Source organism: Phragmites australis, chromosome 22 (genome assembly GCF_958298935.1).
Source record: "Phragmites australis chromosome 22, lpPhrAust1.1, whole genome shotgun sequence".
Classification (NCBI taxonomy): domain Eukaryota; kingdom Viridiplantae; phylum Streptophyta; class Magnoliopsida; order Poales; family Poaceae; genus Phragmites; species Phragmites australis.
In genome coordinates this window covers 16,337,672-16,356,341 of record NC_084942.1, presented here as the reverse complement: position 1 = coordinate 16,356,341, position 18,670 = coordinate 16,337,672, and the positions used below count along the sequence as shown (strand labels likewise).

The window sequence follows — 18,670 nt, the reverse complement described above, 5'->3', positions numbered from 1 at the left end:
CCCTGGTAGCTATTACGGTTGTGGTACGACCCCGATTGGTCGAGAGCACCAGGTGAAAGCTCTTTCAACCTTGTGTTGATGCTGGTGCTGGCAACGCCCTCGGGCGGCATTACCTTCTTGGAGATGGTGCTATGAAGCTCCCTACATGTCAAAGAGGTTCTCCGGATGAAAACCAAATCCTAGTCTTTTTAGATGAGCAACGGCGGAGTCTTTGACGCCATGCCCTCTCTGGTGGCGTCGTTTGGAAGTCCCTTTCCTATGGTTTGGGTGGCCTCATTTTTGTGGGGAAGTCGGAGGCTAGGGTCTGTGTTGGGAAGTCAGAGCTATTTGGCCGCATTTGTGCAACAAGCTCAGCATTGATGACTTGGTTTCGTACTCCATTTGTGTAGTAGTGTGTGGCCTTTGTTGTTCAGACGCTCTCCTCGTTGGGTGCTCCACTGGTTGGCCCTATGTCACATCCCAAATCTGTACTCACGTAATTAAGCATAATCATGCTTCTTAAGCATTATGCTTAATTTTGGGTAATTTCATTTTTAAATGCTGGAGCACTTCATTTTGAGTCAAATGGATGAGAGAAAGAAAATCAGGAGAGAAAAGAATAGAATTCGCAGTTAAAACGGACTTCTTTCTCTAGCACGTGGGCCCCACCGGAGTGGTCCAACCACTCTCTCCTTCTCTCCACTTGGGCAACAGCCCACTCCCTCTCTCTCTCCCTCCCTCCCTCACCCATGCTCCTCTTTCTCCAACCGGCCAAGGCAAGCAATAGCTCCCTTCTCCCTCTCTCAGGCACTCTCTCCTTCTCCCCTAAAATCCCACCTCAAGAGAAGGAATCGAGGTATGCATGTGTTACTCACACGTTTCCTAGCTCATAAGCTTCTCATCCATCCAATTCATCTTCATTTTTCTCAAAGGATTTGAGCCATTCTTAACTCGTTTTGTTGTTCTTGGTGAAGCACAAGGAGCACCAATGTTCTCCCTCTTCCCAATCTTTTTCACCTTTCCCCGACAGTCCCCAAGCTCGGCAAAGCAACTTGCGTGAGTCTCCTAGGCTCCCATAGCATAGATGCACATTTTGGTTGAATGAATCCCGAATTTAGAGCTAAGGTTGTGAAGTTGGCGTGTTCTTTAGCTTTGAAGTGAATTAAAGGGATTTTGTTGATATTTGAGTTAGAAATCGAGTTGCTAGGTTGGTGAGTGAATTCTTAACTCTACAAACTATCTCAAATATATTTCACTTTGGTTTGGAGAGACTCGCAAATCAAATTGGTCAAGTTTTCCCCTCAGATTGCTCTTTGCAGAAATCCGGATACTCCAGATAAAAGTCCGGACAGTCCAGACATCCCAGGGAAAAAAACCCTTGTTTTGTACTCGGTAATCGTTAGGGTTTAGGGTGCAATTTGAGTCTAGAACCCTTTGTATAGTGTATATGCAAGTCTATATAGCATATATTCAACATGAAAGTCACATCGATTGACGAAACAACATGAACATGTTCTCTGTAAAAATCCGAAGAGTTCGGAGAAAAGTCCGGAGACTCTGGAACAACATTTTCTCTGCAGAACCCTGGAGAGTCCAAAAACTTATCCGAAGACTTTGCAGTTCGGAGTGTCCGGATAATTATCCGAAGACTCCACAAACCGGAGAGTTTAGAGAATTGCCCAAAGTCTCCGGCCTCCTATACTTTTTCGACGCTGTTAGATCACAAAGTTTGTTATTTTTTGTATGTCTTACACTCTTAGCATGTTGCTATACATATTGTAGCATACATTGTTGCACTTCTTTCAAGCTCATCATTGCATGCATTCTTCTTTAGTGAGCGAAGAACCAGCGCGTGACATGGGCACGGTTGAAGACGATGCCAATCTCCCCCGAATTCTACAAGTGTTACGCGGGTAGCATTAGACCGTAACCTGAGTAGTAAGGCAAGCATCTAAGCATACTTCTCCCATTCATTTGGATCGTATATGTCTAATGTGATAAATATGCTTTATATACGTTATGCATGAGTTCGAGTCAACATCGGGTTTATGATGGGTAGAACCTATGTTGATGCACTAATTCTCCTATCATGAATAATTGTTGATATGTATCCTTGTAGCATGGGTTTAATATGATGTTGTTTAACTTAAAATGTTATTTGTGATGCTTAGTAAGTGCTTAGGTCTTCAGTAGAAGTTGAGCGGTAAAATGTTTCATCGTTCACGAGCATAGACTTTCATTACTTGCACAATGATCACAATGATGAGTTGATGGTATTGGTTGGATGAGTGGTGAGGATGAGACGAGATGTGGGCGGTGTTAGGGGTTTTCTCCTACCCAGATGTAGAGTTCCCCTAGGTAGGTCGGGAGAGGAACCGAATACCATAGACCGCTTGCGTCGCTGAAGCAACGATCGTTGTTGTAGTTGGCTCTAGTACTTACCGTACTTACCACATATTTATCTAATGGTAAGACAAGCCTAGTACCTCTGTAGCTGTGATCATTTGGGCTTGAACATCGATGGTGTGAGCGGGTGGACTTGTAGAGACACTTGTGGTTGCTCCGGGAGTTAACCAAAGTGGGCTCCGCACTGAGCGATGCACGATTCAAATAGTTGGGGCTTATTGGGAAATGTTGAAATGAGTACCCCTTGTATAGACCTATGTGGTTGTGCAAGTTGTATGGTCCTCAAGTCTTGTGAGTAAAGTTGTACCCTCTGCAAGATGTAAAAATATTTCAAATGTCGTGCTATTGATCATGAGCATGCTTTTGTCCATTTGTAGCAGTCGTATAGTTACGAGTGTTGATTGATGTGGCTGATGGTTTTAGATGTGCTTTACAGATATTAGTCCTATGGTTCCTTTTACATTATGTTCAGTTGATGTTTATGGGCTAGTATGTTACTTTAGTCAAGTATAGATGCTCACATATGTGTATGTCAAATTTGCTTCCTCATATGAAATTTACTTAACCATGTTGTTGCATCCTTGCTAACATCCAAATGCATTATCCTTGGAGTCGAGCTATTTATAAGTGTCCATTATGGATTAAGTCTTGCGAGTACCTTCGTACTCACAATGCTACTTCAGGTGCTACCGGTGAGGAGGACTTGGTCTTTGGTTACTTCACGTCTGCCGAGAGTGGTGGTGGGCAGGAGTAGGCAACTACTCGGAGGTCGTGCTTTTGTGATGGATTCTAAGGGCATATGGCTCCATCCTTCTTTTATTGTATATTCTTCAGTCTTCCACTGCGTAGTTTATTTTGTTGGTTAGAAATTGAGTCGGTTTTTATCTCCTCCTAGCTCTCTTTTGTTGTAAATTGTAATAATTTGATAAATGCTTAAGAACTTATAATCTAATATTAATTACTCGCTCTTTATTAAGTTGTGTTGTGATGTTAAATTTTGGAAAGACATGTGTTCCAATCTTGGACACAAAACACATGTCAGGACTACCAGGATGGTATTCCAATTAGTCATGAGAGTCATGATTAAGAAAATAATTGACTTAATGACTAATTGTAATACTGTTTGGACGGTTCCTCACAGCGTGGTTTAATGAAGTAGCCTAAACATGCTTAAGATGTAGATTAGCAAGAGTGTCAAACCCACTAAATAACCCACTAAACTTTTCTTTATGCCTCCTCATGATGAATATGTATGAACTTGTTATACTATGCCCCTAAGTGTAATGTATGCTTGGTTGATGCACTTGGATTGTTTATTAATGCATTGTATTGTTTCCTAGTATGATGCATTTGTTGATCATGTTGCATTGATGCATCTCGATAGCGGCAAATTTTGGGGGCTCAACCGGTGTGAGGTAGAGGTCCGGTGTGTCCCGTACGGTGATGGTATGGGAATTGAATACGTTAGTAATAACGTATGAACATCCACCGTACGATTGTAGATATGGTCGTCTACCCATGTGGCGATTACATGGGGTGTCCCGTAAGGCGATGGTACGGGAAGTGAATACGTGGGTAACTGAGTATGAATCGTCACTTGTGCGGCGAGTTACACAAGCACCATTTGCATGAATGCTTATTCTTTTCGTGCTAAGGGTGATGTATGTGATTGAGATGATTTGGGAGAGAGATGCACTCAAGAAAGAACCGTGTAGGTAAAGGGTCGAGCATGATTTCATATTTGTTGTTGTTTTGCACATACCTTTGAACATGCATATTCCTTGATATATGATGCCTTGGTATGCATCACATGTTTGGATCCGACTGGTGCAAATTTGCCATGTTGGAGGTTGGCCTTTCGCGCCTTTTTCATCTTGTCATTGCAACAGGATGAGAACCCATCAAAGCCTAGGTGATTTTCCCGAGGGATCCAACGAAAATAACCCTCCGCCGCCTCCACTACCAAGTATGGCGAACATGCTCATGCAGATCGAGCAAAATTGTCAAGCACAGACTACTCTCCTTGAAGCTCTAGTGCGTAACATGGCCCCTTAAGGAGGAGGTGCGGCTGGGCTCCGAGATGACTTCTCGGACTTTCTACGGACTCGCTACCCACCTTCACGCGGGCTGAGGATCCTCTAGATGCCGACCACTGGCTCCAAATTATCAAGTAGAAGCTCTCTCTCCTTCGATGTGAGGACCATAAGAAGGTACTATTCACCGCCCATCAGCTTCAGGGTGCGACGGACGTGTGGTGGTCCAACTTTCTGGCCATGCATCCCACCAATCACCGGGTGTCTTGGGCGGAGTTCTGCCTGGCATTCTATGACTTTCATATTCCTAAGGGCCTTATGGAGATCAAGAGGCGGGAGTTTATAGAACTCAAGCAAGGAGGCAGATCAGTTATGGAGTATGTGCTGGTGTTCAATCACCTTGCATAGTATGTTCAGGATGAGGTCAACACCGATGAGCGGAAGCAATACCTCTTTGTGAACGGCCTCAACTCCAAGATGCAAGACTGGCTATCGACGCATGAGTTCATCAATTTCAACAAGTTAGTGAGCACCTCTCTCACCGTGGAGTTCAAGTTGAAGAACCGTCAGGAGGAGAAGAAGCGCAAGAGGGTCTCGTCTCCTTCCATGGGTGGGAGTTCTCAACATGAACGGATGGAGAGTCAACATCCTCCATCTCAGTGTTAGCCTCGATTGCTCCATAGCCGATGGGGATGGTGCGGCGTCCATCCTTCTCCGCTCCACAAGGACAACCTCCAAGACCCGCCGGTTCGCAAGGAAGTGTGACGGGTGGCCCCGGCGGCCCGTGCTACAACTATGGGCGCATTGAGCATTATGTGCGGGATTGCCTTTACCTGAAGCCCAGAGCCGTGGTGACCCCTCCAAGGACCTCACGGTCCTCCCAACCTGCTCCACAAGCCTCCCAGGCTACGCATGTCCCAAGCGTGGCCGAGTGTGCTACACCACCGTTGAAGAAGCTCAAGAGGGTGTAAATTTGTTGATGGGTACGTTGCTTGTCAATTTTAATTCTGCCATCATTCCTACAGTCGTCCTTTTTTATTTTGGAGCTTCTCACTCATTCATAATTATGAGCAATACTTGTCGTCACAAGCGAAAAGTTAGCGCCACCTCTACACCTTATCTCATAGACGCACCCCGAGCCAACATTCTTGTTAATCAGTGTGTGACCAAAGCTTTGGTTACTATTAATGAGATACCCTTCGGTGCAAATCTAATGGTAATGGACTCTAAAGGGATAGATGTCATTTTGGGAATAAATTGGCTCACCAAGAATAAGATTGTCATTGATTGTGCTCAATAGATCATCACACTTGTTGGTCTATCCAATGTCCAGATTCATTTGAAGCTTAAGCACGTCGATCCTTGCCTTTATTTCTTGAAGGTTGTCACAACCGTGGACCTCCTAGATATTCCAGTTGTCTTTGAATTACCTAACGTCTTCCTAGAAGAACTGCCAGGAATGCCACACGATCGAACATTAGAGTTCTCCATTGAGTTATTGCCCGGTACGGCCCCGATCTCAAAGATGTCTTATCGGATGCCGCCAAATGAGTTAGTGGAATCGAAGAAGTAAATTTGAGAATTTCTTGCAAAGGGTTTTATTCGTCCAAGCTCCTCACCTTGGGAATGCCCGGCGCTCTTTGTCAAGAAGAAACATTGTACTTTGCGGATGTGTGTTGATTATCGTCCGTTGAATGTGGTCACAATCAAGAACAAGTATCCACTCCCTCGGATTGATATTCTGTTTGATCAATTGACTAGTGTCCAGGTCTTTTCCAAGATTGACTTGAGATTGGGCTATCACCAAATGAAGGTCCGGCCAAAGGATATTCCAAAGACAGCTTTCTCTACCTGTTATGGGTTTTATGAGTTCATTGTTATGTCTTTCGGCTTGACTATGCACTGGCATTCTTCATGTATCCGATGAACACGTTCTTCATGGAGGAACTTGAGAAGTTTATCGTGGTTTTCATCGATGATATTCTCATCTACTCTAAGACCGAAGAAGAGCATTATAAGCACCTTTGAGTTATTCTTGGCCACCTTCGAGATCACCAACTCTACACCAAGTTCAGCGAGTGTTAGTTATGGATCAAAGAAATTGCTTTTCTGGGGCATGTTTTATCCGAGAACGGTGTTGGAGTTGACCCAAGCAAGGTACATGATGTGCTCAATTGGGTGCAGCCTAGAAGTGCCACTGACTTCCGAAGTTTTCTCATACTTGTGGGTTATTACTGCCGGTTCATCGAGAATTTCTCCAAGATCACCAAGCCCATGACCGAATTGTCAAAGAATGTCAAGTTCGAATGGTCTGAGGAGTGTGAAGCGGCTTTCTAGACTTTGAAGTCCCATATCACCACAGCGCTAGTTCTAGCACAACCGGATGTTCACAAGAGCTTTGTGTCTATTGTGATGTCTCTTGCTTTGGACTCGGTTGTATTCTCATGAAAAAAGGACATGTGGTCGCCAATGATTCACACCAATTGAACCCACATGACAAAAATATCCCACATATGATCTAGAACTTACAGCAGTAGTGCACGCCCTGAAGATTTAGCATCACTGTCTCCTCAGAAATGTGTGCAACATTTATACTAACCACAAGAGCCTCAGGTATATTTTCACCCAAGCTGACCTCAATATAAGGCAAACGAGATGGCTTGAGTTGATCAAGGACTATGAGTTGGAGGTCCACTATCACCTGGGCAAGGCAAACGTTGTTACCAATGCCTTGAGCCGGAAGGCTTAGTGCAATTGTCTTAAGGTTTCACTCGGAACTGCCACACTTTGTGATGATTTTAGAAGGCTTAGGCTTGAGATGTGTCCGGAGGGATTTCTTGCAAATTTGGAGATCAAATCCACCCTCCTAGATGAAATCAAGGAAGCTCAGAAGCAAGACAAAGGCATGGAGAAGATACATGATAAGATCAAGGAGGGACTAGCCAAATGCTTCACCTTAGACGATGAAGGTGTCTTGTGGTTCGAGAAGAGGCTAGTGGTCCCTAAAGTTCCAAAGCTGAGGAAGAAGATTCTGGATGAAGCTTATGATTCCTTGCTATCCATTCATCATGGGAGCACAAAAGTGTACTAAGACCTTAAGCCCAGGTTCTAGTGGACTCGCATGAAGTGAGAAATCGCTCGATATGTTGCTGAGTGTGATGTCTACCGAAGGGTGAAGGTTGAGCACCTTAAGCCAGCCGGTATGCTCTAGCCTTTACCCATTCCCTCCTGAAAGTAGGAGGAGATCGGTATGGACTTCATTACTGGATTGCCTAAAACATCTCACGGGTATGACTCAATTTGGATCATTGTGGACCGGTTGATCAAGTCAGCTCATTTCTTGCCCGTCAAGATCACATACTCAGTCAAGCAATATGCGGAGTTGTATCTCACTCAAATTGTTTGCTTTCGTGGAATTTCGAAGAAGATTTTCTCCAGATAGAGGCACTCAGTTCACCTCTCATTTTTGGAAGAGCCTTCATGAAGCCATGGGAATCGAGCTCTTCCATAGCACCGCATATCATCCTTAGACCGACGGTCATGCTGAGAGGGTGAATCAAATTCTAGAGGACATACTCCGAGCTTGTGTTCTCACGTATGGGAAGAAGTGAGAGATTTGCTTGCCATTTGTGGAATTCTCGTATAACAATAGCCATCAAGCAAGCCTTGGACTGTCTCCACTTGAGGCTCACTATGGCCAAAGATGCCGAACACCGTTGAATTGGTTCGAACCCGGTGAAAGAGCTTTTCTAGGCCTAGATTTGTTCAAAAAGGTAGAAGAGCATGTTTTGTGTATTCTCAAGTGTCTTCTCATGGCTCAGATCACCATCGGTGTGAACTTATGTTCAAAATTAGAGATATTGTCTATCTTAAGGTTTCTCCTCTCTGAGGAATGCAGGGCTTCTAGATAAAGGGAAAATTAGCGCCCCGTTATGTGGGCCCTTTTCGGATTATTGGCCAGCATGGTGAAGTGGCTTATCAGTTAGAGGTACCTTCATCCCTCTTCATTGTATACAACGTCTTCCATGTCTCACAATTGAAGAAATGCCTTTGACTTCCCACCGAAGTCATTGAAGTGACGATTCAAGAATTGCAACCAGATCTATCTTATTGCGAGCATCCAATTCGCATTCTTGGTGAAGCAGAACGGAAGACGCGACATCAAGCTATTAAGTTCCTCAAGGTTCAATGGAGTAATCACTCCGAAGATGAAGTGACGTGGGGACGTGAAGATCGGCTTCGTGCCGATTATCTTGAGTTCTTCTCCCACCTATGAGTGCTACTTTAGTATTGTTCCTCACAGCGTGGCATATTGATATTTTTGGAATCTTTTCGTTACTGCACCAATAATGAGGTTCCTAGATTCATCTACTCTTCTCCGACTCGTACCGAATCTCGGGACAAGATTCTTTTAAGGGGGGAGGTTTGTCACGTCCCAAATCGTAATCACGTAATTAAGTATAATCATGCTTCTTAAGCATTATTCTTAATTTTGTGTAATTTCATTTTTGAAAGCACTTCATTTTAAGTCAAATGGATGAGAGAAAGAAAATCGGGAGAGAAAAGAATAGAATTCGCAGTTAAAATGAACTTCTTTCTCTAGAATGTGGGTCCAACCAGAGTGGGCCAACCATTATCTCCTTCTCTCCACTTGGGCAGCAGTCCACTCCCTCTCTCTCTCTCTCTCTTTCTCTCCCTCCCCCACCCGTGCTCCTCCCTCTCCAACTGGCCAAGGCAAGCAGCAGCTCCCCTCTCCCTCTCTCAAGCACTCTCTCCTTCTCCCCCGAAATCCCACCTCAAGAGAAGAAATCGATGTATGCATGTGGTACTCACACATTCCCTAGCTCATAAGCTTCTCATCCATCCAATTCATCTTCGTTTTTCCCGAAGGATTCGAACCGTTCTTGACTTGTTTTGGTGCTTTGGGTGAAGCACAAGGAGCACCAGCGTTCTTCCTCTACCCGAGCTTTTTCATATTTCCCCGATGGTCCCCAAGCTCGGCAAAGCATCTTGGGTGAGTCTTCTAGGCTCCCATGGCATAGATGCACATTTTTGTTGAATGAATCTCGAATTTAGAGCTAAGGTTGTGAAGTTGGCGTGTTCTTGAGCTTTGAAGTGAATTAGAGGGATTTTGGTGAGATTTGAGTTAGAAATCGAGTTGCTAGGTTGGTGAGTGAATTTTTAAACTCTATAAACTATCTCAAACATATTTCTCTTTGGTTTGGAGAGGCTTGCAAATCAAATTGGTCAAGTTTTCCCCTCATATTGCTCTCTGCAGAAATCCGGATACTCTGGATAGAAGTCCGGATAGTCCGAACATCCCACGGGAAACCCCTTGTTTTATACTTGGAAATCGTTGGGGTTTAGGGTGCAATTCGAGTCTAGAACCCTTTGTATAGTGTATATGCATATTTATGTAGCATAGATTTAACATGCAAGTTGCATCGATCGACGAAACGGCACCAACACGTTCTCCGCAAAAATCCAGAGAGTCTGGAGACTCCGAAACAACATGTTCTCTGTAGAACCCCAGAGAGTCCGGAGAATTATAGGAGACTCCATAGTTTGGAGAGTCCGAATAATTATCTGGAGACTACAAACCGGAGAGTCTGAAGAATTGTCTAGAGTCTTCGACCTCCTGTACTTTTTTGACGTTGTTAGATCATGAAGTTTGTTATTTCTTCTCATGTCTTACACTTTTAGCATGTTGTTATGCATATTGTAGCATACATTATTGCACTTCTTTCATGCTCATCATTGTGTCGTTCTTTTTTAGTGAGCGAAGAACCGACGGTGATGCAGGCATGGTTGAAGACGAAGCCAATCTCTCCGAATTCTGCGAGTGTTGCGTTGGTAGCATTAAGTGGTCACCTGAGTAGCAAGGGAAGCATCTAAGCATACTTCTCCCATTCATTTGGACCATATGTGTCTAATATGATAAATATGCTTTATATATGTTATGCATATGTTCGAGTCTATGTCGGGTTTATGATGGGTAGAGCCTATGTTGATGCACTAATTCTCCTGTTATAAGTAATAGTTGATCCATATCCTTGTAGCCTGGGTTTAATATGATGTTGTCTAACTTAAATTGTTATTCGTGATGCTTAGCAAGTGTTTAGGTCCTCAGTAGAAGTCGAGAGGTAAAATATTTCATCGTTCGCGAGCATAGGTTTTAATTGCCTGCACAATGATGGGTTCATGGTGTTGGTTGGATGAGTGGTGAAGATGAGACGAGATATGGACGGTGTTAGCGGTGTTTCTCCTGCTCAGATGTAGAGTTTCCCTAGGTAGGTCAGGAGAGGAACCAAACACCATAGACCGCTTGCATCGCTTAAGCATCGATCGTTGTTGCAATTGGCTCTAGCACTTACCGTACTTACCACATATTAATCTAATGGTAAGACAAGCTAAATACCTCTATAGTTGTGATTATTTAGGTTTGAACATCGACGGTGTGAGCAGGCGGGCTTGTAAAGACACTTGTGATTGCTCTGGGAGTTAACCAAAGTGGGCTTCGTATCGAGCGATGCACGATTCAAATGGTTAGGGCTTATTGGGAAAGGTTGATATAAGTACCCCTTATATGGACATATGTGGTCGTGCAAGCCATATGGTCCTCAAATCTTGTGTGTAAAGTTGTACCCCTGTAGGGTGTAAAAAATATTTTAAAATATCACGCTCTCAGTCAAGAGCATGTTTTTGTCTATTTGCAATAGTCGTAGAGTTACAAGTGTGAATTGATGTGATTGATGGTTTGATATGTGCTTTATAGACATTAGTCATATGGTTCCTTTTATATTATATTCAGTTGATGTTTATAGGTTAGTATGTTGTTTTGATCAAGTATAAATGCTCACATATATGTATGTCAAATTTGCTTCCGCATATGAAATTTACTTAACCATGTGACCGCATCCTTGCTAACATCCAAATACATAATATTTGGAGTTGGGCTATTTATAAGTGTCTATTATGGATTAAGTCTTGCGAGTACCTCCGTACTTACGCTGCTATTTCAGATGTTACCGGTGAGGAGGAGTTTGTTTTTAGCTACTTCACGCCTATCAAGAGTGGTGGCGGGTAGGAGTAGGTAACTATTCGGAGGTCGTGCTTTTGTGATGGAGTCTAAGGACATATAGCTTCATTCTTCTTTTGTTATATAGTTTTTAGTCTTTCACTGAGTAGTTTTTTTTGTTGGTTAGGAGTTGAGTCAATTTTTATCTCTTCCTAACTCTTTTTATTGTACATTGTAATAACTTAGTAAATGCTAAGAACTTATAATCTAACGTTAATTATTCGCTATTTATTAAGTTATGTTGTGATGTTAAATATTGAAAAGGCATATGTTCTGATCTTGAACACAAAACACATGTCAGGATTATCGGGATGTTATTCCGATTTGTCATGAGAGTCGTGATGAAGAAAATGATCCATTTAATAACTAATTGGAATATTGTTTGGACGGTTACTCACACCATAATTCAACCATGCAATTGTTAAAAAATTTAAACCCAATTTCTCTCGTAAACTGAACTAACTCTCTTCTTCTTTAATAACATCGATATCACCGGTGCCTTCCTTTCAAAAAAAAAATTGCACTATTTTGACTTTAAAACTTGTCACGTGTTTTAGGATAATTCTGAAAAATAAATGTGAAATAAGAGAAAGAGAAGTCAATTTTTTTTGGAAGAATTTTTTCGCGAGGAAAGAAAACTGAAATTCGTTTATTTCCGTCCCCACTTCCCTTATCTCCCGCGCTCCTCTCCCACCATCGCCTTCGCCATGGCTGCCGTCGGCATCGCCTCTCCGCCGGCGCCGCCTGCTTTCGCGCCCGCCACATCTCTTTCCTCCTCCTTCTCATACTCCACACCGGGCCTCCGCCTTCGCCGCCTCCCCGTCCGGTTCGCCGCCGCGGCGTCGTTCCGCGCACGCTGCGCCGCCGCTGCCGAGGGCGGGGCTGCTGCCTCGGAGGGCACAGCCGCGGTGGCAGAGGTGGAGGGAGACCCCGACTCGGGCACCGACGTTGCCGGGGGCGCGGCGACCTCCACGCGGCCGCCCTACTCGCTCATCTCCGCGGACAACGTGCAGAAGGCAATGCGCGGCCTCGGTGCGAGTTTCTTGATTAATTTGGTTGTCTTGCTGATGCTACTGTTTATTGCTCATCTCCAGTATCTTGTGAAATGTGAAATGGGTGAAGTGAAGCAGCTTAGAAAGTTGTGAGTTTTTTTGGGGTGGGGTGGGGGGGGGGCTTTTATGCATAAAATTATGCTATGCCGCAAGGAAAATTTCAATGTAGTCTCAAGAAAAAGAAAAGGGGAAAAATGTCAATGTAACAATTACTGATAATTGCATTATTGGTTGATCCAGCATGCCGAAGCATTGCTCCTTTTTGTTTATACCCACGTAATTTTAACTCCCTTTCACACTAATTGTAGGCTTGCATGTTGTGAATTTTTGGATGATTAGACATGGATGTATATCTTGTTTCGCCCCCTTTTAATTGGGAACAACTGTGTGCTAATAACTGATAAACTGATAATGAACCGATATATAACGGCATATGTTGCTAAAATTTCCCTTTGCAAGAAGTGCTTGTTCAATGTAGCCACAATGATACATAATCTGGTTCTGGAGGATGTTACTGCTTTTATACAGGATAGTTGAGCATAGAACAGTACAATTTGCCGATTGAAATGCCAAATTGTCGGTTGAAAAGCTGTTTTATATTGAAGTATATTTTCCCATACTTGCAGCAATTACAGATGCTGATCACTATGGGAGGCTTGGAGTCACCAAACTAGCTTCTACTGATGAGGTGAATTGAGTTTCCGACATAGCATGCATCTTTTTCCTTTTAAAATTTCCCAGGAGCTATAGTTTTCACTAGAAATGGGCACCTGAGTTGGTTCTAAGGACACGAACCCAGGTGAACAAGGAGGTCAAACAACCTCAACACCGCTTGTGCCATTGGCCTGTTCCCAAAATAGAATACATCTCATTACAACGACATTGGCGAAGTACCTGGTAGATGCAAAGATTATGCAAAGCCTCACCATTACTTAACAATAACCATGACTGCCTCAATTACGGCCAGCTGCCGTACTTGCATTTCACAACCGTGCTACTGTTGGTACTAGCATAGCCACTCCATGGCGGTATGCTCTCAGTGACTATGTTTTGGAAAACCAGTTAGTGGAGCATACTAGTCCTAATAAAGGAGAACGTGTGCTAAAGATTTTTTTGCGTTATGTCATAGATATTTGGTATTTTGGACCCATTGAATTCGAAATGAAATTAATATTGATAGTGCCATCAAGCAGACAAACACCTCTTACAGTATTAACAGTTATAATGAAGTATTCAAGTTCAGACTTCAGAGCCCAAATTCTACCCTCTTACGAAGTTTGTTCCGTAGCCTGTTAAACAGCCTAACATATCATTGTCATAAAGTAAGTTTTGTGTGACCATTCCACTAGAGTGCATGGAATATCATTCGTACAAGCTCCATCAGAGAGACCAGAAAATCAAGAGTCTCAGATCCGGAACTTAGACTTCAACTCAATCTGGTATCTTTGATCCTTGCTGGAATTTTTCTAGGTTACTTTTACTGTGTGCTTTACTCTCGACTTCACTTTATTATTTTGTTTACCTCCTTTATTTTATCACTTATTGGTAACAACCTTTTTGCGGAGTACTACGAGCCTAGAATAACTGAGTCTAACCTTGAAATCAGATTAAAGCTTGCTACGAGAAAAAGTGTGAAGAACTAAATAGCAAAGGACTGGAAGAAGAGGAAATCAACAAGGAACATGACCTCCTAAAGGTACGCAGCCTAAATTAGGAGTCAGAATGCCTCTCTCCACCCATTTGAATTTCCAGTAGTTCTCAATCGTATCTGCACCACTGCAGGAATCGTTTACCATACTATCAACTGAGGAAGAGCGACGATTGTACGATTGGAGCTTGTCAAGAAGTGGGCAGCCTGATCGATATGTCTGGCCTTTTCAAGTTGATCCCTTGGAGTTGGCACCAGATCCTCCAAAGGTTTGCATCAGCGCAGAGCAAAAGAGAGGGTTTTTATGAGGATGAATTGTCATTTATAAAACTTTGACAACACTAACTCATCAACATGCTCCAAGATGATTATTTGAAATTGTTACTTCTAAAAGTATTACAAATGGAACTGTTCGTAGCAAAATATGGGAAACAGCAGCAGAGTTTTATATAGTAGATTTAGTAGAGCTTACAAATCCCAAATTGAGAATTAGGTATCTCACAGCCATATAACAAAGATCAATAGAGGAATTTGCTGTTTTCAGATTTAAAAATTGGATAAATGCCACTCCAAATGATGCAGTTTTGAGAAATAAGATTGGCTGTGAGGAGAGCATATTGGTCCCAGTGCCAGATATTAGTGATAGTGAGACATCCAATGGAATTTTTCAAACCGTGAAATTTCTTTGAGTACCTGCAAGGAAATTGTTTCCTTCAACTTCTAACATAAGTTAAATTCATGTGCATTTTGCCCTTATTTATGCGTAATCTAACCAGAAGGTGTTGCATGGTTGATGGAACAGGAACCAGAAGATGAGTTTCCAACGAAGCTTGTCGGCTACTTCTTCCTGGCGTGGTTCATACTTTCTGTTGTTTTGTCAGTGACCCTCAACAGATGAGGAATTTCTCCGAAAAGAAGATGAATTGTAACCAATACTATCTTGCTTTACTGAATGAATGCTGTACATGACAGGCATACTGTTATTTGGTAACTAGCTGAAGTATATAACTGCACATTCTGTACAGATCAAACTTATGAATCTTGAATTCTTCGGTCACTTATAGATTAGATTCTCATAAAATTTTGAATGTTGGTTTCATGTACTAACAGAGTAACTGGCTCCTCTAAAGGGCATACGCTTGTAGCCTTTGTCGACCTTGTTACTGGTTTTAATTTCTGACTAAAGCAATGGTGTTAAATGCTCAAAAAGAGAAGTTTGTGGACTGGTGGAATTTATTTTGTGACAGTTCGAAGTATGTACTTCCTCTGCTTCTTAATATTTGGCACCATTATTTCTTTTATCAAACTACGCATATCAAGGAAAAAAAATTATCGATGAAGTGTGACAGAACGAACTCCAATAATATTTCAGAATCAAGCCGAGTTTGAAAAACAAATTACTGCTCAGGACTCACGAAGCAAACCAAAATGTGATAAATTCAACTGATTTCTGCGACAAACCATTGGACTTTTGTATAAGGTGTCCAAATTTTCAAATGTTTAGAGACGGAGTGTGCACTCTGCAAGTAGGTCTGCGGCTCTCTTCGTCAGTCCATGACCAGTGGGCCCCACTGTCAGATCTGACAGTGGGGTCCACTAGTCATCCAGGTCTTACAACTACCTTCCAAATTCCAATCGAGTCCACTCCAGCAGGGAACCCTAGCACAGTCGCACCCATGGCGATGTCCATCTCCGGCCGCGTCGGCGGCGACGCCTGCGCGCTCCTCGCGCCGTCCGCGTCCTCGCTGCCCCCGCCGCTCCGTCGCGCCGCCACTTCCAAGGTCCTTCTCCGGCTCCCCACCCCCCATTCCTCTCCAAAACCCTAATCTCTATACTACCTATTTGTGCTAGCGCTCGATTGCCTGGGGATGCCAATATTTTCGCGGGGTGATGCCTCGGTAATCAGCTGAGGATATGCGCTGCTCTAGTGCTCTGGCGTTCGTGGTCCCACCCCCTGATGACATCTTCTCATGTAGAGCACTTTACTCTCTTGGGTTTTGTGTGCCTCCGATTGGTGAGGTTGCCTTAGGTTTGTGGTGATGACAGTGACCATACGTTTTCAAATTGATTGGTATGCTAGATACTTGCATTCCTCATCGCCCTGTTAACAACAGGCGTGATTATAGTGGAGGAATTAGTTTGAGAAATCTGGATTGAGAGGGGATGATACGCTCTGGGGTGGAGATGGGTGGTGTGTTGTTGTAGCCGAACTACAATGCAGGGTGGTTGGGTTAGAGTGCTGTGAGGAAGGCTCACTGGTACCCTTTGCCTTTCTAAATAACCTTTATGATTAGATACATTTTCATGTTTGAGAGCTACATTTCTCCTAGATGCGTCATTCTGTTATTCAGATTCTTGTTTTTGCTTTGTAACTCTAAATGCTCTTTCTTAGGTTCTACATATCTGGATGCATAAGCTAAGCATTAGGATATGAAAATCAGATCATGGCGACCCATTTGTTATGGTCAGGGGCGGGCCCAAGAAGGGTCATAGGTGTACAGATGTACACCTAAATTTTTTTGCAAATTTTTTTCTGTTTTATTGCTCTTTTCTGGTTTATGTTTTTCCTTTTTCTTTTTCACCATGTCATGTTTTTTCCATCCTGTGTAAGCATTAATATTAATATTCTGGCAAGACCCATTTCCAGCTACTACAGTAGTTCCCAGACCGCGCTGGGAGCTCGCTAGCTGGTTGGTTCCTGATTTTTTGTTTCCCTTGAAATGTGCTTCAATGTACATCAGTACTTGGTAGTAGATCTGGATAATATGTGGCTTGTCTGATTGTAAAGGAAGTTGGAATGAAGAACGCCATGATATGCGACATGGTGTGTGAACTTTTTTAATTTCTTTTATGTAAATCTCAACCTAGGTGTACTTTGTTATCTGTCCTGAAATGAGATATAGCATATGAGGGTAGGCCTTTCTTTTCATTAGGAGTAAGAAAACTCCTGATGTTATTCTTTTCCAAATATGATGGGTTCATTCAAGTGTGGTTCTTCCCACCCTGATGTATTCCTGCTCTGCTAGGTTAGGTCTTTGCATTCATTTTTTTCTATGCACAATTCTTTAGTATATATTTGTTACAGTAGGCCCGAAGTGTGCTTGCTCGCTTAATTATGTAGTGACTCAAGCATGTACATGATGTGTATATTTAACCAATTAGACTAATGTACTGCTGGGTCATACATACTAGTGATTGTGCACTAGTACTATGTATACCCCTGATGGTTCTGTTATTGTGCAAATTCCTGCAAGTTTCGTTATGCCGGGATAAGGATTGGCAGTGGTATCCTGCCAGGGACTGGCACTAGCTTCTGTATTGCGATGCGCTACTAGCATTTTGGCAATGAATATACTGGAATTGTTACTAATGTACTGTTAATAATAGGTTAAACATCTGTCTACTATTCTATTAGATGTTGGCTTCAATCTGTTGTGATTTAATCATATCTTACTGCAGGCTCACTTCTGTACTTTTCCTCAAGGAGCATCTAGCAACCTCTTGCTTACTCCTAGGCGGCTATGCATTGAACGTCAAATCTTTTCACAGAGCTCTGTCCAGACTTATGCTCTTCCAAGGAAAGAATTTGCTCCGATAACTCAAGATGTGGAAGGCTTCCTTCACAATGTTGTTAACATGGGATTTCTTGACCGTCTGAAATTAGCATGGAAGATAATCTTTCCTGCACCAACCATTAAAGAGAACTCCAATGCAAACATCGCGAAACAGAGGCTTAAGATGATTCTGTTCTCCGACAGGTGTGAAGTCAGTGATGAAGCGAAGAAAAAGATCGTGGAGAACATCGTTGAGGCACTATCTGAATTTGTTGAGATAGAATCACGGGATAATGTCCAAGTTGATATCTCAACCGATGCTGGCCTTGGCACTGTGTACTCTGTAACAGTTCCTGTGCGCCGTGTGAAGCCCGAGTACCAGGAATCTGAAGAGCAGTACAGAGGGAAGATCGTTGGTGTCGACTTTAAGGACACTGGAGAGTCATCAGGCAGCGTTGACGTCACCTTCGGCTTCTATGTACCCAACCAAAACTGCTAATTCCTTGTATTTCGACCAGAAAGTGCTCTGCTATGTTTCATTTTATTTTATTTTTCTGCATCTGTGGACCCTTTGCGTAGAAAGCTAGAATTTTCTCCAGCGTGATGTAAATATCTAGGATTCCTTTTCATTCCACGTCTTGTAACTTGGTTCTGGAATTTAGTTGTAGAGCTGGCAGACATCTGTAAATCCAGATTCTTTGAGAAAACAAAATCTGTTCCATTTACGAAGAAATAATAACAACCTGTCACTATTTTCGCCAACTGCACTAAAATACATGATGTGCTTTGGTGAAGCATTGCCGCATTACAGATATCAATCAGTGAATATATGCTGTCATCAATGCATTCAAGAATAATGTTTGGAAATATTGTTTACGCCTAATACTGAACCAGATCCTTCGAAATTACTGTGTAAATTC

At 42.8% G+C, this 18,670-nt stretch overlaps 2 protein-coding genes across 3 annotated transcripts; both read left to right on the top strand.

Moving 5' to 3' along the window:
* The first annotated feature begins 12,119 nt into the window (after nt 1-12,119).
* LOC133904807 (NAD(P)H-quinone oxidoreductase subunit U, chloroplastic-like) lies at nt 12,120-15,259 on the top strand. Its single transcript, XM_062346366.1, has 5 exons — nt 12,120-12,528; nt 13,175-13,236; nt 14,155-14,244; nt 14,331-14,465; nt 14,999-15,259. Exons 1-5 carry the CDS (start codon nt 12,204-12,206, stop codon nt 15,092-15,094), a joined length of 708 nt encoding a protein of 235 aa, XP_062202350.1. The 5' UTR covers nt 12,120-12,203; the 3' UTR covers nt 15,095-15,259.
* Nucleotides 15,260-15,821: 562 nt separating this feature from the next.
* LOC133904806 (cell division topological specificity factor homolog, chloroplastic-like) lies at nt 15,822-18,512 on the top strand. 2 transcript variants are annotated; one of them, XM_062346364.1, is made up of 2 exons: nt 15,822-15,977; nt 17,656-18,512. In XM_062346364.1, exons 1-2 carry the CDS (start codon nt 15,873-15,875, stop codon nt 18,247-18,249), a joined length of 699 nt encoding a protein of 232 aa, XP_062202348.1. In that variant the 5' UTR covers nt 15,822-15,872; the 3' UTR covers nt 18,250-18,512. The 2 variants fall into 2 exon arrangements, with proteins under 2 accessions (XP_062202348.1, XP_062202349.1); XM_062346365.1 differs by lacking the exon at nt 15,822-15,977 and adding an exon at nt 15,998-16,168.
* Nucleotides 18,513-18,670: the final 158 nt, after the last annotated feature.